This window comes from Dromiciops gliroides, chromosome 5 (genome assembly GCF_019393635.1).
Source record: "Dromiciops gliroides isolate mDroGli1 chromosome 5, mDroGli1.pri, whole genome shotgun sequence".
Lineage (NCBI taxonomy): Eukaryota > Metazoa > Chordata > Mammalia > Microbiotheria > Microbiotheriidae > Dromiciops > Dromiciops gliroides.
The window spans coordinates 294,844,237-294,871,154 of NC_057865.1; the positions used below are offsets into that span (position 1 = coordinate 294,844,237).

Genomic DNA, 26,918 nt, shown 5'->3' on the forward strand with positions numbered 1-26,918 from the left:
ATATATTTGTGTTAGCTCCCTGTATATGTTGGATATAAGACCCTTTTTTGTGGGGCAATGAGGGTTAAGTGACTTGCCCAGGGTCACACAGCTAGTAAGTGTCAAGTGTCTGAGGTTGGATTTGAACTCAGATCCTCCTGAATCCAGGGCCAGTGCTTTATCCACTGTGCCACCTAGCTGCCCCCAATATAAGACCCTTTTGAAAGATTTTCCCCCAGTTGACTGCTTTCCCTTCTTATCTTCGTTGTTACTTTTATTTATGCAAAAGTTTTTCAATTTCAGGTGTCAAAATTATATTTTCCTCTCTCTTTTATGACCACTTCAACTTACCTCCTGGACTATAGACATGAAAGCACCTGATCTGATTCTTTTCTAATTTTGTTATGATCAGACCTTTAATATTCAGGTCACATGTGAGGTTATTGCATATTATGGTGTTGAATGTTGGTTTATACCCAATTTATGCCAAAATGCTTTCAATTGTTCCCAATAATTTTTGTCAAATAAGTTCCTCCCTAAGGAATTTATATTCTTGGGTTTATTAAACATTGTCCCAGTGAGTTAAGCTATCTCTGGTGCTTCCTTATCTTCTCTGTCCCACTGATCTACTTTTCTAGTTTTTAACCAGCATTAAATATTATCTTATATTTATAATTATTACTTTAAAGTATATTTTTATTTTATTATTTCTCCATAATATACTTTGAAGTTTAGATGTACAGCAAGGCTTTATAAATAGTTTCCTATCTTTTTCTTCTTGAGATCAAGCAAGCATTTATTCGGTGCCTTCTGTGTACTGAATACTTTGCTTACCTCTGGAAAAACAAAGACAAAAAAAGAAACAATCCCTGCTTTGGTGTTTGTTTGAAGTCAGGAAAACCTCCATTCAGACCCTACCGATGACACATACTAGCTATGTGATCCTTGACAAGTCACTTCTCCTTTCTGAGCCTCAGCTTCTTCTGGGCAAAGTGAAGAGGTTGGACTCAGTGGCCTCAGAGGTCCCCTAAATTTACTGTACTCTAATATGATTCATTCAATAAGGGGACACAACATGTACAAACATAAATAGATCACAGCAACCATAAGCTCCTCTGGAGCATATATGGGATGGGATTAGAACTCTGGTGGCTCAATGGGCACCCAAGAACTTTTAATGGAATACAGGAGACTTTAAGAAGTTTGACTGCAAAGCCACCCAGTGAATAGCAGGAAACATAGCTGATATGTAAGTTGTAAGTAACTCATTGACTGGAAACTCCACTTTTGCAAAGGAATTTGACCTTAATGTGACGGTGAGTAAAACTGGCTATGACAGGGGTCTCACCTGAACAAATGGGGGTGGGTGGAGGCTGGGATAAGGGGGTGCTCATGTGTGATGGTCCCTGCAAGTGATCGGCAGAGGTGGGCTGGGTTGGTAGGCTTGACCATTCAGTGGAAAAGGAATGGAAAGAAGACAATCCCAGGAACTCTATGAAAAAAATTACAAAACACTTTTCACACAAATCAGATCAGATCTAAATAACTGGAAAAAATATCAATTGCTCATGGATAGGCCGAGCTAATATAATAAAAATGACAATTCTACCTAAATTAATTTACTTATTCAGTGCCACGCCAATCAGACTACCTAAAAATTATTTTGTAGAGCTAAAAAAAGTAGTAACAAAATTCATCTGGGAAAACAAAAGACCAAGAATATCAAGGGAAATAATGAATAAAATGCACAGGAAGGTGGGTTATCTGTACCAAATCTGAAGCTCTACTATAAAGTAGCAGTCATCAAAACTATTTGGTACTGGCTAATAAATAGAGTGGAGGATCAATGGAATAGGCTAGGCACAGGAGACACAGTAGTAAATGACTTTGGTAGTGTACTGTTTGATAAACCCAAAGACTCCAGCTTCTGGGATAGGAACTCAGTATTTGACAAAAACTGCTGGGAAAACTGAAAGATAGTATGGCAGAAATTAGGCATAGACCAACATCTTACACTTTATACTAAAATAAGGTCAAAATGGGTACATGATTTAGACATAAAAGGTGATACCATAGGTAATTTAGGAGAGGAATAGTCTACCTTTCAGATCTTTGGAAAGGAGAACAGTTTATGACCAAACAAGAGATAGAGAATATTATGAAATGCAAAATGGATAATTTTGATTACATTAAATTTAAAAGGATTTGTACAAACAGAAGCAATGCATCCAAAATTAGAAGGGATGCAGAAAGCTGGGAAACAATTTTTACGGCCAGTACTTCTGATAAATCAAAGCTATCTATTGCCATATGAAAAAATGCTCTAAATCACTATTGATTAGAGAAATGCAAATTAAAACAACTCTGAGGTACCACCTGACACCTATCAGATTGGCTAATATGACAAAAAAGAAAAATAATAAATGTTGGAGAAGCTGTGGAAAAATTGAAACACTAATGCATTGTTGGTGAAGCTGTAAACTGATCCAGCCATTCTGGAGAGCAATTTGGAATTATGCCCAAAAGGCTATAAAGCTGTGCATACCCTTTGTCCCAGCAATACCACTATTGGGTCTTTTTCCCAAAGAGATTATAAAAAAGCGAAAAGGACCCACATGTACAAAAATATTTATACCTGCTCTTTTTGTGGTGGCAAGGAATTGGAAATTGAGGGACTACCCATCATTTGGGGAATGGCTGAACAAGTTGTGGTATATGAATGTAATGGAATTCTATTGTGCTGTAAGAAACGATGAATAGGCAGATTTCAGTGAAACCTGGAAGGACTTGCTTGAATTGTTGATGAGTGAGATGAGCAGAACCAGAAGAGCATTGTACACAGTATCATCAACATTATGTGTTGATCAACTGTGATAGACTAGATTCTTCTCACCAATACAATGGTACAAGAAAGTTCCAAAGAACTCATGATTGAAAAGGCTCTCCAAATCCAGAAAAAAAGAACTGTGGAATATGGATGCTGATTGAACCATACTATTTCTTTTGTTTTTGGTGTTGTTGTTTTTCTTTTTTGAGGTTTTTCCTTTTTGCTCTGATTTTTCTCTTATAACATAACTAATGCACAAATATGTTTAATGTTATTGTACATATATAACCTATATCAGATTACCTGCTGTCTTGGGGAGGGGGGCAAGGAGGCGAGGGAGGGAGGGAGAAAGAAAAATTTGAAATTTGAAATCTTATAGAAACAAATGTTGAAAACTATCTCTACATGTAACTGGAAAATAATAAAATACTTGTATTTTTTTTAAAAAGGAATGGAAAGGACCAGCCTTTCTTAAGTGGTAGGGGCTTTAGACAGAAAACCTTTTCTCAAGGTTCTTTCAAGTCCTGGCTTTAACCCTCACTGATTAGGTGCTGTTGGGCAAGTCAAGTCCCCTTGCTGAGCATCAGCTTCTTTCCCTGATTAAAAGCCCTGAACAGTCTGCAGCCCTTTGTGAATAAGAAAAGCCAACAGCTTCATAAACTGTGATGACGACAGCATCCAAAAGGACCCCAGGCACGGAACACATCTTTATTAGAGAAGCAAGCGAGCAAGCACAGAAATAACACGCAGTGCTTAAGGTCGATACAATACGGAAAATAGAAAAATAGAAATAAAATTTCATGGAAAGCAGCCTCACACAGCTAGACAAGAGAAGGTGCGGGGCACGCAATGGGCCACCTGCTCTCCAAACAGCTTTTACTTTTTTATTTAAAAAGGATAAAAGTATAAGTGCAGTGTCTACACCTGTGTTTCAAATAAAGCAGCACAAAAGTGAGCCCTTTAAGGTGGTATCTGCCCTTCTAGTCCTAGAACTTGGGTGAGTACTGCAGTTCAGCTTCTGGTTCATCTTAGAAGAGACAAGCATTCTCACAGCTCCCATGGATGAAGTGATTCAGAAGCAGACGACAGCCGCCCACGTCCCTTCCCACCACCCTTCTGGCTCTCCTTTCCCCAGGCTTTTCTCTGATGCTCAGGAGAGTCTCTTTCCTTCCCCCTCTAGGTTCTCTGTGCTTTGGGGCTGGTGGGAAGGCATATCCCCTTTTCCCTTCAGATACCATGAGGTTCAGGGCTCACGTAAACAGGAGCAAGAACTGGGCTGAGTGCAGTACAGTGCCAAGCTTGCAAAATGTTTCTCCTGTAGCCGAGGGAGGACTCAAGTACAGACAGAACAACACAAACAGTATGGGAAAAGCGAGAATATTTTAGAAGTCTCATGGTTGATGGTTTGCTCGCCAGTTTCAGTTGACTGCTGGCTTAGGGGACAGAAAAGGCAGCTGTGGACAAAACATGATTTCCAGTTGCAGTTTATGGCTAATGTTTTCTGCCACTGTGAATGTCATCTTTCACATGAATACTTCATGTGCCCATGTGCTGGACTCCTCTGGCCAGGCCTCCCTTACCAAAGTTCTCCTAACAACCTTCACAGGCCTCTGAATCCACCCCCCTCAAAAAACCCCAATGCAGAGGTCCCTCCCTCATCTGGAAAATCTAGTCGATAGTTTCTACATCTGTGGGCACCCCCTGCATAATGTGACCTCAACCAACACCACCCTGTGCTGATATGATCCAACCCACCATTACTTCGAACAAGCCCTTCCTGGTATCGCTTGGCTATTTGCCTCAGACCAGAGCTGCTAGTTGGACATCATTACAGCTAGCCCTGTCATACAAGCACTGTTAACCACCAGTCTGCTTACTGTCTGACTTGTAACATCATCCTTAGAGAGTTAACTGCCCCTCCGGCACTGTTTTTACTAATGCCATGCTTCCAAGAGATCCAGGAACTGTGAGAAGCAGGTTATGCCTGTATTTCAGAAGAGACACTAAAGACCGAGCCCTAGAAAAATCAAAGCAGGAAGAGCTCTCTTCCCGACTCTCACCCCATCCCCACTCTCCAGCTTGGAGCCATTACTCATCTAGAACCAGATAATTGTGCCCTTTATGATAAAACTACAAAAATAAATACAACAGTTAACCCCTGAGATCTTTCTAGAATTCTGTTTGGGCTTATCACTGATTCCCCTCTGAAATTAACATTTATTTGGTTTACTATGTTTATTCAGAGTCTCGGTGAAAAGCTCTATAAAATACAATAAATAATCAGGATGGGGCTGAAAAGGTATACATTCTAATTGCATATATGTTACATACTTTGTACTTATATTTAATACAGTCCACACAGCTGCATGTTTTTGTAACGGCTTATGTTCATACAAGTAGATAAGGACTTCAAACACTACAGGTTAAGGGCTGCTTGGGACTGAAGGTAATTACGTGACCTACAGTTACTTAGCTGTTGGCTTTTTCCAGTTGTTTTACACAGAGCTACCAATGTTTGTCCAGCAAGTCATAAGGGGACGCATCAAGGGCTTCTAGCTAGTCGTATAGGACGTGGGTGCTGTGAGCATGCAAAGCTTTTGTAGTTTGAGTTTTCTCTCTATCTCTTTTATAAATAAAAGTCAAAGACGAGATCACACTTTCCCATCTTCTGTTTGTATACCAGATCAAACTTCTCATTCATGGATACAGTGAAGATGTCCTTCCATAGCCCGACTCTTCCTGAAATGAAAAGTAGAAGAGGTGTCACTTGGTTCTACATGCCTGCTGCATAAACTTCTAAGACTCTGGGAACTCTTTGCAGCAATGGAAACACCAGGCTCCAAACTCTGCCTTAGAACATGGTGGACTAAGGCTGGAGCCAGCAGATATAGAACAGCCATGCTTCAGTGGTTGGACTTTCACTGGCCGAGGGTGTTGGGTTTGGGGAAATGTGACGACCCCAAGCATACCTGAGTACAGGGTCACAGAACATCATTGTCGGTGAAGACCCTCCTCCAAGGTCATCCAGCCCAAGTCATCATCCAGTCACCTTTGAAGACTACAGGAGAGGAGGAGCTCACTCCCCACAGTGTCTGGCATACAGTAGTCACCTAATAAGTGCTTACTTGTCCATTGATTGGCTGGCTACCTTCTGAGACAGCCTGTGCTACTCTTGAGGAGTCAAGACTACTCTGTCTTCCTCATAAACATTTCAATGATGACTACTAAATTTTGTCTTCATTAGACTTAATATTGTAGCATCCTAGAGATAGATCTGGAAGAGAATGTAGACTCATCCAACCCCTTCACTTTACAGTAGAGGAAACTGAGGCTCAGAGAGGGGCAGTGAGCTGCCCAAGGTGACACAAGTAATAGATGGCAGAGCCAGGTCCTGTGACTGCAAGTTCAGCACTCTCCACATCTCATGCTGCCTCTCAGATGGGATGGACCCACTTTATAGACATAAAGTTCTCAAGGTAGGACTCAAATGTCCAGAATGCATGTCCTAACAGGCAACTGCTCCTCTGATATAGGCACAGTTCAGTGGTGGATTGGCCAAAGCCCGAGGGAATTTGGAAGAATTCCTCTGTATTGCAACCTGGCTTTCAACGACCAAGTAACAAAGGATCCCCCCTCTGATGCACACTATCAGCACAACCATATATGTCTAATTAACTATTCTGTGCCTCGGTTTTCTACTTTGTAAAATTCATGGTGCAATGTAGGGAATGTATGAAGCATGTGGAACACTAAAAGGAAGAACCTCTTTCCTGGAGAGATAATAACGTGGGAACCTTCTCAGCCTGCTTGGGCTAGGGTGGTCCTCAGAATAGACCTTACCCTTCCCACTTGGCTCACAGCCAAGAAAATTTTCATGCTGGGCAGGAAATCTGGTAAGTCTGGATGGCCTTATCCCATCTTTCCTTGGGATGAAGAAAGGAAGGACAGGACCACTGAGAGGCTTGGTCTATTCCACAGAAGATGATAAAAGGCAAGAGTTACATGGTTTGTTAGACTGTGCAAATGAACAAACGACCACAGAGTGGACTTTTCCTACTGTGAACTATTCAGTGTGACTGTCTACACAGATCACCAAATCCATTTGTCTGTCACTAGACTATTCCCACTAGCTAATACCTAGCTATACTTCAACATCCAGTCACTGACAATGTGAAATCGATGTTCTTCAGCCAGATAACTGGGCAGCCCTCAGCAATGGAGAGGATCTGACAGGTTGCTCCATGGGTGGCCTCAAACCATCAATTATTGTGTCCAAATACAGGGATTAGCCATAGTCCCACTGTCTTCTGCTCTGCTCAGTCTCCATCAGGAATGCTGGGTTTAGCTTCATGAGCTACATTTGAGGAGGGACGCTGACAAGTGGGACACCACATGGAGAGGAGAGTCACCAGGGGGTGATAACAGGAAACCAAATTATGGGATAGTCGATGGAGGGAACTGAAAAGGGAAAATCTAAGAGGGAAACAGGGTGGCAGGCTTGAAGTGTGTGAAGGGTTAGCACAAGGCAGAAAGGATCATCTGGTTCTGTTTGAGGGCAGCACCGGAAGCTGTGGGGGGAGCTCAAGATGAGGACGTTTTGGCTCAGCCCAAGTCAGTACTTCCTAGTCATTCGAGTTGTCCCCAAAAGGAGCGGACCGCAGGCCTTCCAGGCAGCGTGTAGTCAATAGGAGCATATGGGGTTGGGAGGCAGGAGGACGCTGGTGCTAATCCCATCTCTGCTGCACACTGGCTGAAGGGTAATGGACAAGTCCACTTAACCCCTCTGTGTTTCTGCTTCCTCCTCTGTAGAGGGGTGATAAGACCTACCTGTTGGCCTGTTAACGAGATGATGTGTGTAAGTAGCAAGTTGTGAGGCCTCTAGAAGCACCAGCTGTTAGGACTGGCCATCTCCAGGCACAAGGGCATCAGCACGCAGAGGAAATGTTGTAGAAAGGGGCACAGTTTGGGCAGGAGTGGACTGGAGGCCTCTGAGGGCTGTGATTCTAGATATCTGCATGTGGAAGTGTGAAAGTAACCGGTCTTTGGCTTGTGAAAAACCTAGGACCAAGTGATCACAGGGTCTGAAGCTAGAAGGAACTGGCCTGTGATGGGCCAGGCCTGTGCTCGGTCCTAGGGATCCACAGAGAAGGAAGCCGCCTCTGCCCTCAAGGAACTTACACTCTCCTGGAGGAAAATAACACGTGTGCAGGCAAGGGCACACAGCCTGGATGCAGAATAAATGAAGAGTGATTGGGGGGAGTAAATACAATGTGGTGGAGCCAAGAAAGGCCTTCTGGAGGTGGGGGCTCCTTAGCTGAGCTCGGAAAGAGACTAGGGATGGCAAATGGTAGCAGTGAGAAGAAAAGGTGTTCCAGGCATGAGGCCTGGCCTAGGCAAAGGCCCAGAGTAATGGATAGCTGCCAAGGTGGGAGGTGGAGTGTGGTGAGTGAGAAACAAGAAGGCTCATGAGGCCTTCTGTCCCTTAGAGTTCAAGAATGACCTGGAAAGGTAGATTGGCCAAGATGGTGAGGGACATTCAAAGCTGAACATTTACCTTGGATCCTGGTGCCAACAAGGCACTATTGATGTTTACTGAGCGGGAGAATAACACGCAGGGAAATCACCAACATCTGAGTGGAGGATGGGTCAGAGTAGGGAGAAACTGAAGGAGGTCATTGGATGGCCACTGCAAGGGTCTGGGCCAGGGTTGGTGGTGGCCTGGCCAGGGTGCTGGCCCAACGGGCGTCCCCCAGAACCCCTTCTCGGATTCTCTCTGTCGGTGCTGACCTCCCCTCTAGCTTCCCCTCACCTGGTCCTCACAGAACTCACTTAGCAGGGGAGACTGAGTGCACATTCGCTACCTGGGTTTGTATCTGACTACCAGAACTGCAGGGTCTCTGCCCTAGTGCCCAGCACAGGGCTCTGCACCCAGGAAGGGCTTCATAAATGGTGCTTGAGCTGCAGACCAGAGAACATACCCCGCCCCACAGGAAGGGCCTCTGCGTTGCAGCACTGGTCAATGAGCTGATGGCAGTGTTCTACCATGGACTCCAGCTGGGCCTTGTCATAAGATACTCCTAGAAACCTCACCAGCTGCTCCACCATGGTCGCCAGGTCCTGGGGGAGAAACACAGGAAGCACGATGCATGAGCTGAGAGTCAGAGAGTCGTGGGGGTCCCTCCTCCCCTCCCTCCCATCCTTGGAGAGGTGGACCAAGCCAAGCCCCATCTGGGACCAAAGAGGATGAAGTGAGGCGCTGAGCCCGAGCTGAGAATACAGCGATGGGGCCTGTGGCAGGAATCCAGGGCCCATGAGGAGGACACATTGTAAATTGCCAAAGCGGGAAGAGGCAAGGCTTCAAATACTGATGGCTGCTGGTAATCTCTCCACTCACAGTCATCACATCTGGAGCTGGGAGAGACCTTAGAAACCATATAGGGCAACCCCTCCTTTTACACATGAGAAAACTGAGGCCTCAAGAGGCGAAATCACTTCCTCAAGGTCACACAGGCATGCAGAGCAAAGCAGGGCCTCCAGTTTAGGTCTCCTGACTCAGCCCCCTCCTCTTGCTGCTCTGAAATGCTAACTCTCTATGGGGTCCTAACTGCCCCTCTTTTCAGGTGGAGTCAGCAAGTCTCTTGTGGCCCCTCTGGGTGACCAGCTGCATGCTGGATGTTGTGGGGGGACAGTAGAAGGCAAAGACAAAATTCCCCACCCTTGAATCACTCAGAGTTTTAATGGAGAGTTGAAACTTCCTCTGCTTTCACCATTGTATGGAAGGATCAATTGAAAAGAATCCTGCACTGTCATCGGTAAACCCAAGTTTGAACATGGGCTCTGACATTGAAATAGCTGTGTGATGCTGAGCAAATCATTTCCTTCTCTGGGCCTCACTTGCTTCCTCTCAAAAAATGAATCATAAAATTGGAAGTCAGAAAAACCCTTAAAAATTGTCATTTTAGGGGCAGCTAGGTGGCGCAGTGGATAGAGCACTGGCCCTGGAGTCAGGAGGACCTGAGTTCAAATCTGGCCTCAGACACTTAACACTTATTAGCTGTGTGACCCTAGGCAAGTCACTTAACCCCGATTGTCTCACCAAAAATAAAATAAAATTTTTAAAATTGTCATTTTATACACGAGACCCAGAGAAGAATGTGACTGGCCAAAAGTCCTAAGTAGCAACTAGTGAAATGAGGATTCCAATTCCCGGCCACTTCCAGAAAGGGCCAGAGAGGAAGGCTGGAGGCTGAGGGCTTGGCCCACCCAAGGGGTCTGTTGGTCAAGAGAGTAAAGAAGCCAAGGGTTGGTGCTCCCACCCCATGAGGCCTCATTTGGTCTGAGTGTTGGTCTAGGTAGGACAGATGGAGCTTTGCATCAGGGACAAGGACACTGTCAGGAAAATGAGTGTCTCAGGATATTCTAAGTAGTAATAATAATAATAAATATTAAATTTATATAGTACCTACTGTGTTCCAGGCACTGTGCTAGGTCCTTTATAATTATTCCCATTTGGTCCTCACAACAACCTTGGGAGATAGGTGCTATTATTATCTACATTATACAAATGAGGAAACTGAGGCAAGCAGAGTTTTAGGGATTTTCCTAGGTCACAAAGCTAATAAGTGTCCAAGGACAGATTTGAACTCAGAGCTTCTTGATCCCCAGGATCTAGCACCATACCACCTAGCTGCCTGTAGGCTACAGTGGAAAGAACAAACCTAACTTGTCCATTCTTCAGCAGTGAACAGAACTGCCTTGGGGTGGGTGAGTAGAGAAGCAGAGAATGTGTGTACATCTGAGAGAGGAATGGTTTTGTATATATGTGTGTGAAAAGGTATATAATATGTGAAAGCACATGTACTGGTCGGTGTCTATGACAGGTAAGGAAGATGTGGGTGTGCACATATGATCTAGTGAAAAAGGAATGGGGGCCCAGCTGTGCCAGGTACTGGCTCTGTCGTCCTGGGTAAGTCACATGTCCTTCTTAGACCTCAGTTTCCTCCTCTGTAAAATGAGGGTGTTGAGCCAGATTAGCTCTAACAACCCTTCCAGCTCTGAGGCGATCAATTTTTAGTCTTTTCACATCAGTGAGATAGAATTAATTTAACAAATATTATTCTCATTCTGTGTGTGTGTGTGTGCGTCTGTCTGTCTGTCTTTCATTTGAAAGCATATTCTGAGTATGTGCTGAGGAGTACGAGTTGGCTTGATTCTTTATACTTTGAAAATCCTCTGCCAACTCTGAAGGACTTATGAAAAATGCAGTCCATCTACTGAGAAAGAACTGATGGTATCTGAATACAGATGGAAGTATAAAAAAATCCTCATGCATCCATTTTCCAGAAAGGTGTCCTTCCCCCAAGCCCAAGGAGTGTGGGATCTGATACAGTTTGAGTGAGCTTGTGAAAAGGTATGAGGATTCACATTGATGGGTGGGCATGATGGGGGTACAATCAGTGCCTTCGAGACCCCAGGACACTGGTGTCTCCAGACTCCACTCACCCGATGCATGTCTTCATACTTGAGGAAAAGCACATTTGAATCCATATGATGGTCCCAGAATTCCTGGACATGCTCAAACCACGAACCATATCCCACTGCAGAAACAATAGGAAGCAAGCTCATCGTCCACAGCAGGCCTGGGGCAGAGGAAGCCTCTGTCCCATTGCCTTGTCCCCTCAGATATGGAGCAAAGCAACCACATAGCCCAGCTAACACCTGTAAAAGAGTTTCCCTAGCATGTTGGCAGATGTGCTGCCTATGCTTGGAATGCCTATGCATTCCATTCTAGTTATTCTTCTACTGCTAAGCCTGCCCTCTAAGACCAAAGAGGACAAATCAAGTATGACTGTGGTGGTGGTGACGGTGGTGGAAGAGGAGGAAGAGAAGGAGGAGGAGGAGGAGGAGGAGGAGGAAGAGGAGGAGAAGGAGGAGGAGGAGGAAGAGGAGACAAAGAAGAAGAAGGAGGAGGAGAAGATGAAAAAGATGAAGAAGAAGAAGAATCCAAGCCCTCTTCAATGGCAGCCCTCTTACCCCTTCACCCCCTGACCTTATTCATAACATGGAAGAGGATGATAAAATGTTTTGGAATTCATAATCCAAGAATATGTTATTTATAAGAAGCACATTTGAAGCAGAAAAATTCATACAGTTAAAGTAAGAGGCTGAAGCAGAATCTATTATGCTTCAGCAGAAGTAAAAATAAAAGCAGGGGTAGCAATCAGTCTCAGGCAAAGCAAAAGCAGAAGCAAAAAAGGTCTAATTATAAGATATAAACAAGGAAAATAAATTTTGTTAAAATGTATAATAAATAATAAATCAGTATCAATACCAAACATATATTCACCAAATGACATAGCATCTAAATTCTTAAAGGAAAAGTTAAATGAGTTACAGGAGGAAATAGTAAAACTAGATAGTGGAGGACCTCAGTTTACTCTTCTCAGAACTAGATAAACATAATCATAAAATAAACAAATAAGTGAAAGGAATGAATGGAATTTTAGAAAAATTAGATGTGATAGATCTTTGGAAAATATTAAATTGGAATACAAAGGAATATACCTATATCCTAGCTATACATAAAACTTTTACAAAAACTGACTATATATTAGGGCATAAAGTCCTCACAAACAGATACAAAAAAGCAGAAATATTAAATTGATCTTTTCTGACCATAATGCAATAAATATTTTTTGTGGGGCAATGAGGGTTAAGTGACTTGCCCAGAGTCACACAGCTAGCAAGTGTCAAGTGTCTGCAGCCAGATTTGAACTCAAGTCCTCCTGAATTTAGGGCTGGTCCTTTATCTACTGTGCCACATAGCTGCCCTCTATAAAATTTATTTTCAATAAAGGTTTTTGAAACAAAGATTAAAAATCAGTTAGAAACTAAATAAATTAATACTAAAGGATGAATAGATCAAAGAAAAAATCATAGAAACTCAATCTCATAACAGCAATGAGATAGCATAACAAAATTTTCAGGATGCAGCTTTATCACTGTTTAAGAGAAATTTTACATCTTTAAATGCTTACATCAATAAGAGGAAAAGAGCAAATCAACGAATTGGGCCTGAAATTTCAAAATTCCAAAACAAATAAATTAACCGCCCCCCCCAAATTAAACACTTAAAATATAAATCCTGAGTTCCAAAGGAAAGATTAACTCAATTGAAAACATAAAAAAAACCTCATAAATAAAACTAGGAACTGGGTTGTTGTTTAAAACTACTAAATAGATAAGCTAATTTTATTTTTAAAAAAAGAAAGAAGAAAACCAAATTACCAATATCAAAAATTAAAAAGGTAAATTCATAATCAATGAAGAAAGAAATACAAACAGTTATTAGGAACTATTTCATCCAACTATATGCCCACAAACTTGACAATCTAAATTAAATATATGATTATTATTATCATTATTTGTTGTTGAATCATGTCCAACTCTATGTGACCCCATGGATTTTGTCCATGGGACTTTCTTGGCAAAGATACTGGAGTGGTTTGCCATTTCCTTCTCCAGTGTGGCCCCATTTTACACATGAGCAACTAAGGCAAATATGGGTTAAGTGACTTGTCCAGGGTCACACAGCTTATAAGTGTCTGAGGTCAAATTTGAACTCAGATCTTCTTCTTCTTTTTCTTCTTCTTTTTTGCAGGGCTATGGGGGTTAAATGACTTGCCCAGGGTCACACACCTAGTAAGTGTCAAGTATCTGAGGCCGGATTTGAACTCAGGTACTCCTGAATCCAGGACTGGTGCTTTATCCACTGCACCACCTAGCTGTCCCAAGAATATTTACAAAAATATTAATTGTTCAGATTAACAGAATAGGAAATAGGGTACTTAAATTTCCCTGTCTTAGAAAAATAAGTTGAACAAGCTATAAATTAACTCCCAAAAGGTGAGAAACAGGACCCAATGAATTTGCAAGTGCATTTTACCAAATATTTAAAGAACAATGAATTCTAATCCTATATAAACTGTTTGAAAAAAATAAGTAAAGAAGGGGACCTAACCAAATTCCTTCTATAACACAAATATGGTCTTTATACTTAAACCAGGGATATTCAAATCAGAGAAAGAAAATTATAGACCAGTTTCCCTACTATATATCAATGCAAAAAATTTTAAATGAAATACAAGCAAGGAGAATACAGCAATATGTCACCCAAAAAATAATATATAATAATTAGGATATATTTATACCAGGAATGCAGGGCTGGTTCAATATAATTGACCATATCAATAACAAAAACAGCAAAAATCATATGTTTATTTCAGTAAATGAAAAAAAAAAAGCTTTTGACAAAATAAAACACCCACTTCTGTTTTAAAAAAAGAAAGTAGAAAACATAGGCATAAATGAAGCTTTCCTTAAAGTGATAAGTAGTATCTGTCTTAAACTAAGAGCAAGCATTATCTGTGATGGGGATAACCTAGAAGCTTTTCCAGTGAGATCAGGGGTGAAGCAAGGATGTCCATTATCACCATTACTATTCAATATTATACTAGAAATGCTAGATATAGTAACAAAACAAGAAAAATAAATTAAAGGAATAAAAATAGGAAAATAAAAAATAAAACTATTACTTTTTATAAATGATATGATGGTATATTTAGAGAACCCTAGAGAGTCAACTAGAAAACTAATTGAAAAAATTAACAACTTCATCAAAGTTGCAAGATATAAAAATAAACCCATACAAACTATCAGCATTTCTGCATATTACCAACAAAATCCTGCAGGAAGACATAGAAAGAGAAATTCTATTTAAAGTAATTTACATAGTATAAAATACTTGGGAGTTTTCTTGCCAAAACACATACAGGAACTTTATAAACACAATTATAAGACATTCTACAAATAAAGGCAGATCTAAATAATTGGAGAAATTAATTAGTCATGGTTGGGTTAAGCCAATATGTTAAAAATGACAATTCTATGTAAATTAATTTATTTATTCAGTTTCATACCAGTCACACTACCAAATGATTACTTTATAGAGCTAAAAAAAATAACAAAATTCATCTAGAAGGAAAAAAGGCTAAGAATACTGAGAGAGAGAGAGAGAGAACACAAGAGAATGAGAACCTAGGAGTACCTGATTTAAACTATACTACAAAGTTGTAATTGTCAAAACAGTTTGGTAGTATGTCAGAAATAGAAAGGTTGATAGGTAGAATAGATTAGGTTGTTGTTGTTTGTCCTTAGTTCTCAGAGAGAACCATAACAGGTGTTATTAAGTGAGGAAGGGCTGTGCAAAGTCACCAGCTTCACTCTCTCCTCCAGAGCCATCTGGGTCCATTGGTAAGATATATTATCAGGACAACTAGAGATGGGCCCAGATGTTTAAGGCAATTGGGGTTAAATGACTTTCCCAGCTAGTAGGTGTCTGAGGTCAGAATTAAACTCAGGTCCTCCTAGCTTCAGGGTCAGTGCTCTATCCACTGCACCACCTAGCTGCCCTAGATTAGATACACAATACACAGAAGCAAAGTAGCTGAGTAAGATAGTTTTGATAAACCCAAAGATCACAGATACTAGGGCAAGAACTCATTATTTGACAAAAACTGTTGGTATAACTAGAAAATAATCAGAAACTAGGGGTAGGCCATCATCTCACATCATATGCCATAAGTTCCAAATGAGTACATGATCTAGACATAAAGGGTGACATCATAAGCAAGTTAGAGAAGTATGGAAGAAATTACCTGTCTATGGATCTATGGATAAGGGAAGGGTTCATGACCAAACAATAGATAGAGAGGGCCACAGGAGGTAAAATGGACAATTTTGATTATGTAAAATTTAAAGGATTTTATACAAATAAAACTAATGCAGGTACAATTAGAAGAGAAACAGGAAATTGATAGAAAATATTTGCAATTTTCTCTAATAAACATCTCATTTCTAAGATATATAGGGAACTGAGTCAGATTTACAAGAGTAAAAGCCATTCCCTAATTGACAAATGGTCAAAGGATATGAGGAAGAAAGCCAAGCTTTTAGTAACCTATGGAAAAATGTTCCAAATCACTAATAATTAGAGAAATGCAAATTAAAACAAACTGAGATATAAACTCACACCTATAGGATTGACTAAATTGACAAAAAAGGAAAATGACAAATTCTGGAAATGTGGGGAAATAGGCACACTAATGCACTGTTGATGGAGCTGTGAACTGGCTTAGTCCTTTTGGAAAGCAGTTTTGACTAAGCCCAACAAACTATTAAAATGTAAATGGCCTTTTACCCAATGATACTGCTATTAGGTCTATACCCCAGCAAGATTCAAAAATCAAAAAAGGACCTTGAAAGTGAAGGGATGATCATCAATTGGGGAATGGCTGAACAAGCTGTGGTATATGATTGTGATAGAATACTATTGTGCTATAAGAAATTATGAAGGAGGTTCCTGCCCTCACTGAGCTTATATTCTACTTTGGGAATATAAAATGTACACAGATAAGCAGATACAAAGTCATTTCAGGAGGGAGAGAGTGCTGATCCTTGTGGGGTAAGATGGGGAGAGGGAATTCAGGAAAGACGCCTTGTAAGAGATGGCACCTGGAAGAAGTCAGGAATTCTAAGACCCAGAGCCCCAGGCATGGAGATGGGAAATGGCATATCAAGTTTAGGAAATAGCTAGTGGACCACTGTCTTTCCCATCTTATCCCCTGGGCGCTCACCCTGTCTTTTGCCAACCCCTGACCTCATTCCTCCCTCTCCAAGCCCTCAGCCTTCACTCATGATTTTCCCTGTGTTTGTAACACCCTCTTCCAAAGCCCATTTATGCCTCCTCGAATCCTCTCCATCCTGCAAAGCCAAGCTCAAATGTTGCTTCATCTAGAATGTTTTTCATAATCTGGTTCCCCTAATCGGAAAGAGCTTTTTCTTTCCTCAGTCCTCTCCTATGCACTTGTCCTGCTCCCATTCTATCACCTGAAGGACAATGGAGAGGTGGGTGTGAGCAGGCTGCAAAACATCATCAACGATGAGTAAAGACGGAAGAAGAGGGTGAAGGATGTCATCAATGAAATGGGAAATCAGAAGAGAAGGGCTGCTGAGACTGGACAGCCCACACTTCCCACTACTTGTACTCTCTGGTAGTTAAGAACACAAGGAGGGCACATTAGGCACCCTCCTCATGGACAAGCAGAGGATTGTCTGAGATCTACAACTCATTGATGAGAGTCCAGAACTAACAGTACTTTAGAGTAGAGTGAATTACAATCCCTCTCCAATCACCCCAGCTAACCCAAGTTCCATTTGGGCAGAAATTAGAACTTCTCTACTTTTCCATTGTTCCCAGCACCCAACATGAGGCTGAAGGGCTGAAAGAGGGGCTGAAAAATGGGGGAATTAATAATTATGACAACTTATCCAGTTATAATTTTAAGCAAAGCTAAAATGTCTAAGAAATACATTGGTCCATCCCACAGAGCAGTGCATTCTTACATTTGTCATTCATGAATCTTCGACAGAATTCTTGGAATGTTCCCCTGTAGCTCATGGTCCTCAGAGAGCGGTGAAACTGGTAGTAAGACACTACCAGATCTTTGGGGTTGCGAGCCATGTATATCACCTGCCAACAGGAATATACATCATTAGGTTCTCCCCGACCTCCCACAGGCTGGCCCTGGCAGCTTAGGGAGCACTTGGGTGACCATTACCTTGGAGTCCCCATTGTGGAGGTCTGAAGGCAGGAAGCGGTAGGGGAGGTGGCTTTTGATGAGTCGAGGGGATGTGAGCTCCTGCAAGAGAATAAGGATGGTAATACTAATTAATAATAGCTCCCAGTCTTAGAAGGTTTTCCTCAAAACAACCCTGTGAAACAATGAGCAGATATTCACTGTTTCCCCTTCTACCAAATGTGACCTCCAAGGACTCAATAAATAAATATTCAATGACTTCTAAGGACTCATCCATCTTTGAGTCCTGTAATCCAATGCTCTATCACCTCCCAGCCTCTGTTTGCTCATCTGTAAAGTGGGGATAACCGTGCTTGCATTGTTTACAAAGAGCTTCCTTGAACGACTCTGTAAGGTAGGGAGTACAAGGAATACTAATCTAACAAGTCATACTGCAACAACAACAGCACTTATGTAGCTCTTATGGTTTGCAAAGGGCTTTACCAAGATCTCATCGGATCCTCACTACCCTGGAAGGGAGGTGCTATTCTTCTCTCCATTTTACAGAGGAGGAAATGGAGGCAGACAGCAATGAAGTGATTTTCTAGGTATTGCACATAGTGAGTAAGTGCTGGAGACAGGATTTGAATGCGGGTCTTCCTGACTCCAGGCTCCATGAACTGGGAACTCTGGGGGACTCTTGCTGTATGTGCTCTGTATATACTTAATTTACATGCCTGATTTCACCTTCTGATAGAATGTAAATTCCTTCAGGGAAGGGACTCTCACTTTTGTTTTTGTGTCTCCAGTGCCTTGCACAGTGCTTGGCAAACAGTGGGTGCTTAATAAATGTTTGCCAATTAACTTATATATCACCAATTTAAATCTTTTCACCTATAACCCACAATATAGATGATGAGACCTCATTGAGCACTGTTCTTGTACCTTCCTCATGTGCCTCAGTTCAAGTCGACAAGCATTTATTAAGTGCTTACTATGTGCAAACATAGTCACGGACCTTAAGGAGTTGATGAATGTAAGTTCTACTAGGACACACCGAATTTCACAGAATCACTGCGACCTCAGTGGCCCCCTAGGCTAACTCACACCCCAAGGGAATCCCCACTTTAACCTAACCACCAGGTCATCATCGCCCGCCCCCCTTCTTCAGACAGTCTATTCCACCTTAAGGCAGCTCTAATTCTTAGGAAGCTTCTTAATTATTATTTGTTCTATAATTTTATGAAATATTTATGAGTGTTTCATAACATTAATATTTATTTAACTATTTAGAAAATTTTATAAAAGATACTATTACTATATTGTATATTTCATTATAGCTTTTTGTGCTTATGTCTTATGCTCCTGCTAAACTGTGAATTCTATGGCATCAGGGTCTAATCATCCTCATCCTCATGGGGGTTTATGTTAGATTTTAAGATTTGCCACATGCTTTACGTATATCTCTCGTATCCTCACAATAACCCTCATTCTGAGGTAGGTGCTACAAGTATCATCACTCCCGTTTTATGATGAGAATACTGCAACTCAGAGCCGTTAAAGCAATTCTCCAAGGTTACACAGCTAGCTAGGCAGGATGGGAGTCCATGGCCCTCTTAACCCCACATCTGGCACTCTCTGCTGCATCCTGAGATTTTATATAAACCGGGCACCAAGAGCAGGGGCACCCACAGCAGATAATCACTGAATGTGTCTTCCATTGAACTGAAGCAGACTGTGATGGAGACACAAGTGCAAACAGAGAAGGGCCGGTCACCTTGATGATGTCCAGCCCTGGCTGAGGGTACTCCAAGACAGGAAGCTGTTCATCGATGTTCATTAAGCCGATTTCATCCGGGTCTGCCCCCTGACTCACCAAGTACACCACTTCCTGGAGTAAGCCCGTGCCTGGAAAAGAAAAGGAGTGAGCTACCCCCATCATGCCTGTGTTAAAATTAATTAACACAAGGACAGCTCTCATTTGTCCAGGACTTTACAGAGTACAATGCCTGTCAGCCACATTATCTCATTTGAGCCACACAACAATCCTGTGAAGTAGGTCCTACACACCTTTTGTCTGTGTGACAGATGAGCTAGAGAAAACTGGTTTGACTGAGTGGGCTCCAGGTCCCAAGATACATGGAGATAAAGACCGATAAACCTGGAAAGTGGGCATTGTCCTCTCCCTCCCCCCAGATCCTGCTTACATGGCCCAGTTAGGGGCAGGTTCTTTGGGTATATGTACCTCATTCCTCTCCCTTATTAGGCCATTCAGAAAATACCCTCACTACACTGATGCTGAGTATCTTATCTCCTCCCATGGATGCTGAGACAGTCTCCTATTTGTACCATGTCAGCTCTTTGTCTAAAAATCTGTGTACGTTCCAGCCCTGAGGGGCCCTGGGCCTTCCTGCTCGAGTTTGAAGACTGGCACATTCTGGGCCACCTCTGTGCCTGCTCTTCTTCAGCCAAGGGCCATGATGCCAAGTCTGTGTCTGGCCTCTCCTCCCCTTGTGAGCACAGGGCACCACTACTCTTCATCTGAACCACTTTCTCCCTTCCCTTCTGAACTGCAGCTCCAATATCTTTGTTTCTTTTCATGACAGAAGGCAAGTCAATCAGACCTATACTCTTCAGTCTGGTGGTCAAGGCTTTCCACAGTCTGGCCCCACCCGCTCTCCTGAGCCTCCTCAGAGCACAGCCTTCACTTCTTCCTTCTCACTACCCCGGCCCAATCTGGCAACTTCCTCCCTGCTCTGTGATTGGGCCCATACTTTCCCCTCCAACTTGAGTTATGATTTCCTTCCCCACTTTCTGTCCAAATCCTAACCATTCTACAAGGCCCATCTTAATCTCTACCATCCCATCCGTTCCAGTCCAGAGAGCCCTAGAGTCATCAAGAGCTCAGAATCCATTCATTCCAATACTTACCTGAGAAAGTATTCCCTCTGCAACTTCCCTAACATTGTTGTGTATAAAGCATGGGCCAGCTCACTGACAAGTGATCATCCAGTATTTCTTGGAAACTTCCAGGGACAGAGAGCTCACTGCCTAGCCAAGTATCCCATTCAACTCTGGCTTGGCTGTGATTGGTAGGAAGGTTTTTTTCCTTCTATTGAGTCCAAACCTGTCTCTACTCTACTTCTTCCTCTTGTTCCTAGAACCATCATTTAGGGCCAAACATTATCCATCAGATCCCTTTTTCACACGAGAGCCCTTCATTACTTAAGGACAGGTTTTATCCTCCCCCCTCTCAAGTCTTCTCCAGTTATTTCTACTATGCTTCATATGAAACAGTTTGGACCTATTCTCACTTTTTTTTCTTTCTCTGACCTTTCCCACCTTTGCTCACACAATTATTTCCATGCATGGGATACTTGAATCCTCCCCTGCCCACTTTTCAAAACCTCTCTGGGTTTTCTACAGTCCTCACCCCTACCCTCTTCCAAGTCTTGTAGAACAAGATGGTGCTGGCCCAGAATCCATAGAACTTGATAAGGGATTGGAGGAGGAACAGATAAGAATCAAAGGTCACAGCAAGGCTTTTAATATGGTCAATCCAGTGGTGCTGCATGATGTCACCGTTGACAAAAATAAGGATCTCAGCCCCTGAAGACTGAGGATGTGCAGGGATTTCATCAGCTCCCGTCTCTGGATGGGTCTCATACCTCTGCCCCTCCTTCACCCCCCATATCACCTCTATCACCACCCCCTCAGATATATAATATCCTTGTCCCGAAGATTTTCAGGTTGGGAGGGATGAACATATACACATACAGCATATACACATAAACATGCATATATACATGCTCAAGGGCACACACACACACACACACTCACACTCACAGACTGCCCAGTGCCTGGCAAAAAGTGGGTTCTTAATAAATGCTAGTTTGACTGGCTGTCTGACTACAGCAGCTCCATTCACTGAGCACAAACCCTGTTTCAGGGGCAGGTGGAAGAGGAGTTACCCCTGTCTTCAGTGTAAGGGACAGATAGGAAAGCAAAGCACCTGGAATCACTGGGCAGGAAGGGCCCTCCAAGGTCATCCAGTCCAGACCCCCTGAATTAGTGCTTATCCCTGCCTGTTCTTGAAGGCTGAACTCTAGTGATATCTCCTCCAGGAAGCCCTCCCTGTGCCTCCCTCTCATGTGCTCCATAGCTCTTTCTTGGGCACTTGTATGACATGACTTGCTGGAGTTAGCTGGGGTTTTGTCTTTTCCCCCTATTAGACTTGGAGCCCCATGAGAACAGGGACCATCTCCTCTCTACACCTTGTTGTATATCTCTGTATATCTCCCTCTGTACTTCTAGAATCAATCACAGCACTCTGTGCACAGCGCTCAATAAGCCATTCCTTAGAGCAAATCTTAGCCTCAACACTTTCCACGATGGGCTGCTAAGGTGGTTGGAGAGATAAGGAGCACCAGATTCGGAGTCAAAGTATCCATGTGACTTGCACTTCACTTCCCTGGGCCTCAGGCTCCTCACCCCTAAAATGGGCAAGTTGGATAAGTTGGCTTCTAAAGCTCCAACCAACTCTAAATCTATGATTGGAGCCAGCTGGGGTTAGTCATGGCTGCCATGGTGGAGGGGGGCAGGGGAGAGACTTTTTTAAAGTAAAGCTCTGAATGAGGAGTGGGTTAAAGTTCAGGGCATTAAGACAGGAGGACATTCCAGGCTATGAAAATAGCCTGGGCAAAGACTCAAAGGCAGAGTTCCAACCCACCTCCTTGCTCTCTTCACTACCTGACCTTTCAGAAATGTCAATCTCAGAAAGGTCCTTTCTATGCTCTGGTCCCATCACCCATTTTATTTTTAGTGCTCACTTCAGCTCTCTCCTCCAGAAGCTCATGAGCCAGAAGAATATTTTTGAATGTTAAAATTCTCTTATGGACCTTGGCCACTGCACCTCATCTTCATGAAATATTAAAGCCAGAAAAAGTACTGGAGGAAAGGAGACTCCTTGATCCAAGGAAATCGACTGCTGCAGTCATTTCTGGCTGAGCTGGAGAGGAGACGGGATCCCCAAGGGGCCTTTCTCCCCAAGCCATGGGATCATGGAACCTCAGAGTTGGAAGATACCTTAGAAGTCATCTGACTCAAACCCTGGCCCTGCACAAGGTCTCTTCTGTCACATCCTCATCGGGTGGCCATCCATCCTTTTCATTAACCCCTCCAGCACCTGGGAGAGCATTCATTACCTGAAGAGGCCAGCTTCATCACTGGCACATTCACCTTTCAGTTAGTCTTCTTCCTCATCGCTTCCACTTAGGCCAAGTCAAATCATTGCCTCTGAAACCTCACAGGACATGTCATCACACTTTGTCTTGTGATAGCCTTTCATTTCTTTCAAGACAGCACTCTTGGCCCCCCTGAATCTCCTCCAGGCTGGTTCTCATGCACCAAGGCTTCCAGTGGCCTTACCACAAGGGTCTCTTTCCTTTGGATGTTCTCCAAGCTGTCAATGCCCTTCCAAATATAAGAGGAGTCGGATTGGCACATACTCCATGAGTCTATGGGGACTATCATGTGGAGAACGTAGAGTCTCTTGGACCACTTCTGGGGGTACATGCTCAGCACTCAAGGACTTGCAGCTTTTGGATGATGCTGCAATCCTTAGGCCCCCAGAATGGCAGCATGGGGAGGGATTGACCAGTGAACCAGGAAGCATCACCCACTGAACAAACTTAAAAGGGGAAGATGGCTTCCCTTCGCACTCTCCTCTTCCTCTCTCCAGAACATGTGGCATAGAACTCTCCATCCCTAGAACATCCTGTGGGGGAGGGAGAAGGGAATCCTCTCCCACCATAGCTGTGGTGTCTGTTCACCCATGGTTTCCAGAGCATGGGCTCTTCTAAGCCAGTTTGAGCTGTCATCTCCAGGTTCTGACTGCCTCTCCTGCTTGCATTCCTATCTGAGCAGAGGGGATTGGCCATCAAGCCTGAGAAGGAAGCTTCCTCTCTGGAAGGCAAGCTTGTGAGTCTGAGGTTTGGCAACCTTGGTCAGCGCCAGCTGCACTGGGAGAAGGGCTCCCTGCAGTGATCAGTTTCTCAAAGAAGAGGATGATGACTATCATGAGGAGGAGCCGGATCCAGTGGGCAGTTATGAGTTGTTGGTTTGGTGGGTTTTTTTTTGGTTTTGGGTGTGTGTGTGTGTGTGTGTGTGTGTGTGTGTGTGTGTGTATGAGAGAGAGAGAGAGAGAGAGAGAGAGAGAGAGAGAGAGAGAGCGCTCAAGCGGGTTAAGAAAGTAAATAGCAGTCTCATCCCTGATCTGCATTGCATGTTGAGTGCCTTCCTGCTCCCTCGACTTAAGCCAGACTCAACTTTCTTGAAAGAATTTTGCCCATGCTTTAACATAAAGATTTAAAGAGCCAGAGGGTGAAAGAACAAATGTGACTCTTCCCTATGGGACCAGGCTTCCAAAGGACCAAATTCAATCTGCATGATGATAAAGCTGGGGCCCTTCAATGGGGCAGGGTTGGTGTCCCAACCCCAAACATGCATTGAGCTCCCAGAAAGGAACCAAGTACCAGGGTTCATTAGAATCAGGTGGGAGGGAAAGAGAACCACTTTTCTATAGGACTTACTACGTGCCAGGCATTGCACCAAGCACTTCTTACAAATATCCCATTTGATCCTTACAACAACCCTGCTATTATTCCCATTTTACAGATGAGGAAACCAAGACAAAAAGAGGTAAAGTGACTTGCCCAGGGTCACACAGCTAGTAAGTGTCTGAGGCCAGATTGGAACTCAGGTCTTCTTCACTCCAGGCCCAGTGTTTGAGCTAATATACCACTAGCTAATTCTCAAATCCCAAGTGAGACTACCAAGTATAATAAGAAATCCTCTGGGCCTATTTCCTGTTACTCCGTCTCACACACTCTCTCCATTATTTAACAGCTTTTGTTATTAGAAAATTGGGACAGTTAGGTGGCACAGCAGATAGAGTGTCAGACCTGAAGTCAAGAAGACTCATCTTTCTGAGTTCAAATCCAGCCTCAGATACTTAGTAGCTCTGTGACCCTGGGTCAGTCCTTCACCCTGTTTGCCTCACTTTCCTCACCTGTAAAATGAGCTGGAGAAGGAAATGACAAGCTCTTCCAGTATTTCTGCCAAGAAAACCCCAAAATGGGGTCATGAAGAGAAGGACATGACTAAAACACCTGAACAAAAAGTGATTAGAAAATTCTCTATAAATTATCACAGGATTCAAGCTGATAGGGACCATTTTATCCAACCTCTGTATTTTATAGATGCAAAGACTGAGGCCCAGAAAGGAGAAGTAATCTCCCCATTAGCCCTAGTTCTGCCCCTAAAGCCACAGACTAAGCCACGACTTGCTGTTCCCTGTACAGGACACTCCCACAACCCCCTTGGTGTACAGTCTGTCCTCTAAACCTGGGGCACCTACCCTGGGTAGGGCACCTGGCTTCCTTCAAGATTCAGCTCATGTCTGCCCCCCCAGCCCAGGGACCATAACAAACCCCCACTTACTTCATGAATGATCTTACACCCACTTATCTATTTTCATGTCGGGAACTCCTTGAGGGCAGGGATGATTTCACTTTTGTGGCACAGTGTTTGGCACATAGGTAGTGCTTCTTAAATCCTCTGAATGAAATTGCACAAAGTCAATGAGCAAATGGCAAAGTGCAAGTAGAACCCAGAGTCTGGAGGCCAGAGTCCAACCTTCTCGTTTGACATGTAAGGAAACTGAGGCACAGAGAAGTTAAGGAATTAATATGCTGTGGCTAACATAGCTAATGTCTGAGGTAAGATATGAACCTAGGGTATCTCGTGCTCTCTGTTGAACCAAACTCCTCCAAGAGTCTCGAGAGTAGAGAAAGACTCTTCTCATCAAGTCTGGTGACCACTTTCTGCTTAAGTTCCCAATATGTCTAGAGAGAAGACTACCAAATATCCAGTGCTTATCAAGCACCCCCTGTGCTAAGTGGGAAAAGTATCCAACCCCACCCAGGCAGGGAGGGAGCTGTCCTAACCCTGGCACCTCTTGGGCACTTCCCTGGCAACCACTCATATGGAATATTTAGGCATTAAGTGGGGCTTTGTGGTTAAGGAAGTGATTCTGAGTCTGGGGCCTAGCTGATAGGTCATATTTCTGTGTCCTTGGAAAAATAATTACAAGGCTTCCTCCTGAGGTAGGGCACTCTGCATCCTGAGGGCAGGGCATTCCACCTCCTGTTTCACAAAGATTCCGGGTATCACTAGGACTCCCTGATGAGACTCATAACTGGATCATGGGTTCTTCATGCCAGAACCCTCTCAGCTGCCCTCCTCTGTTCTGTAAACCCTTTTAGCAGCAGCAGCAACATCCATTGTCTCCATCCCTCTGGTCATGAAGGCCATTCTCTAGGACATCCATGATCCCATTTCTTCCTCCTTCCTCCTCCACAATCAGGTTGCAGCAGTCCTGCCCCCCCCCTTTCTCCCAGTGCTTGATCCTTGCCATGTCCCTAAAAACACACTCAGGTCTCCTTAATCCTAAAAAATAAAATCCATTTCCTTGACCCTTCTGGTCTTTCCAAATGTTCTTCCATCTTCCTCTTTCTCTTTCCTGCTAAACTTCTCAGAAAAGTCTCCTAGAAGAGGTCTTTTTCACTGCTGTGGTCAGGGGTATGGGTGGGGGCTTGGGCAAGAAGCTTAGCCAAGCAGCTCCTCAAGGAGCTTATAGTCACATAAAGAGAAGAGAAATCCATGTGGACCAAAATTGATCATGGCTGAAACAAGACTTGCTTGGGCCTTGAAGGATAAGTAATATTGGATTGTTGAAGAGGAAAGGGGTATGGAAGCCTTCATTGAGTCATTCATTCCTTCAACATCAAGGACCTCAAGAGAAGTAAGAGAGGCTTAGAAGAAGAGGAGAAAGAAGAGGCAGTTGTGGAAATAAATGAATTAAAATGTAAGGGTGATTACCTTTACATCATTGATTACATTGATTATCCCAGCCCACTTAAAAGTAATTACCTGTGTCAAGTAAGAACATTGCTTACTGAATCAGTCCATCGGGGGCTTGCTAGGTCTATGCAACTCTTTGAACCAGTCAGTGGCATGCAGGAAGATGTGACAGGAAGTCTCTTCTGATTGGGTGAGGGATTGGGCAATGCCTATAGAAATTTAGGGAGCTAGTTTAGAACCTGTGCCTGGCACCGGAGAGGAGAGCGCATTTCAGCTGGAAATCCAATGGAGTAGGGGCCTCAGCCTTGGTCTTGGTCTCCTCATCCCCCCTCTCCCCACCCCAACTTTGGTCAAAGGAGGGCCTCATGAGTTTCAAAGGGTCCTGAGGATTTGGGACTTTCATTCCCCTTGGTACTAGTGGCATGCCCATAACAGCTAATGGCAGCTAATGGGTCTGTGTCAGGAGCCAAGAACAGACTCTGCACCATGCTGGAGCTCAAGACCCCCCCGCTGGAGCTCTCCAAGGGGCACTAGCAAGAACCAAGAGGACTGGG

The 26,918-nt window shown here is 43.3% G+C and overlaps 1 protein-coding gene across 2 annotated transcripts in view; it reads right to left on the reverse strand.

Annotated features, from left to right (window-relative positions):
* Nucleotides 1–3,485: 3,485 nt before the first annotated feature.
* The window catches only part of SULT4A1 (sulfotransferase family 4A member 1), a 45,236-nt gene continuing 21,803 nt past the window's right edge, over nucleotides 3,486–26,918 (reverse strand). For both annotated transcript variants that reach the window (XM_043967279.1, XM_043967280.1), the window contains exons 3-8: nucleotides 19,220–19,350; nucleotides 17,485–17,565; nucleotides 17,270–17,396; nucleotides 11,309–11,403; nucleotides 8,785–8,923; nucleotides 3,486–5,545 (exon numbers count right to left, since the gene is read on the reverse strand). In XM_043967279.1, the coding sequence (XP_043823214.1) occupies nucleotides 5,433–5,545; nucleotides 8,785–8,923; nucleotides 11,309–11,403; nucleotides 17,270–17,396; nucleotides 17,485–17,565; nucleotides 19,220–19,350 (686 nt within the window). In that variant the 3' untranslated portion in view covers nucleotides 3,486–5,432. The remainder of the gene's footprint in view (nucleotides 5,546–8,784; nucleotides 8,924–11,308; nucleotides 11,404–17,269; nucleotides 17,397–17,484; nucleotides 17,566–19,219; nucleotides 19,351–26,918) is intronic.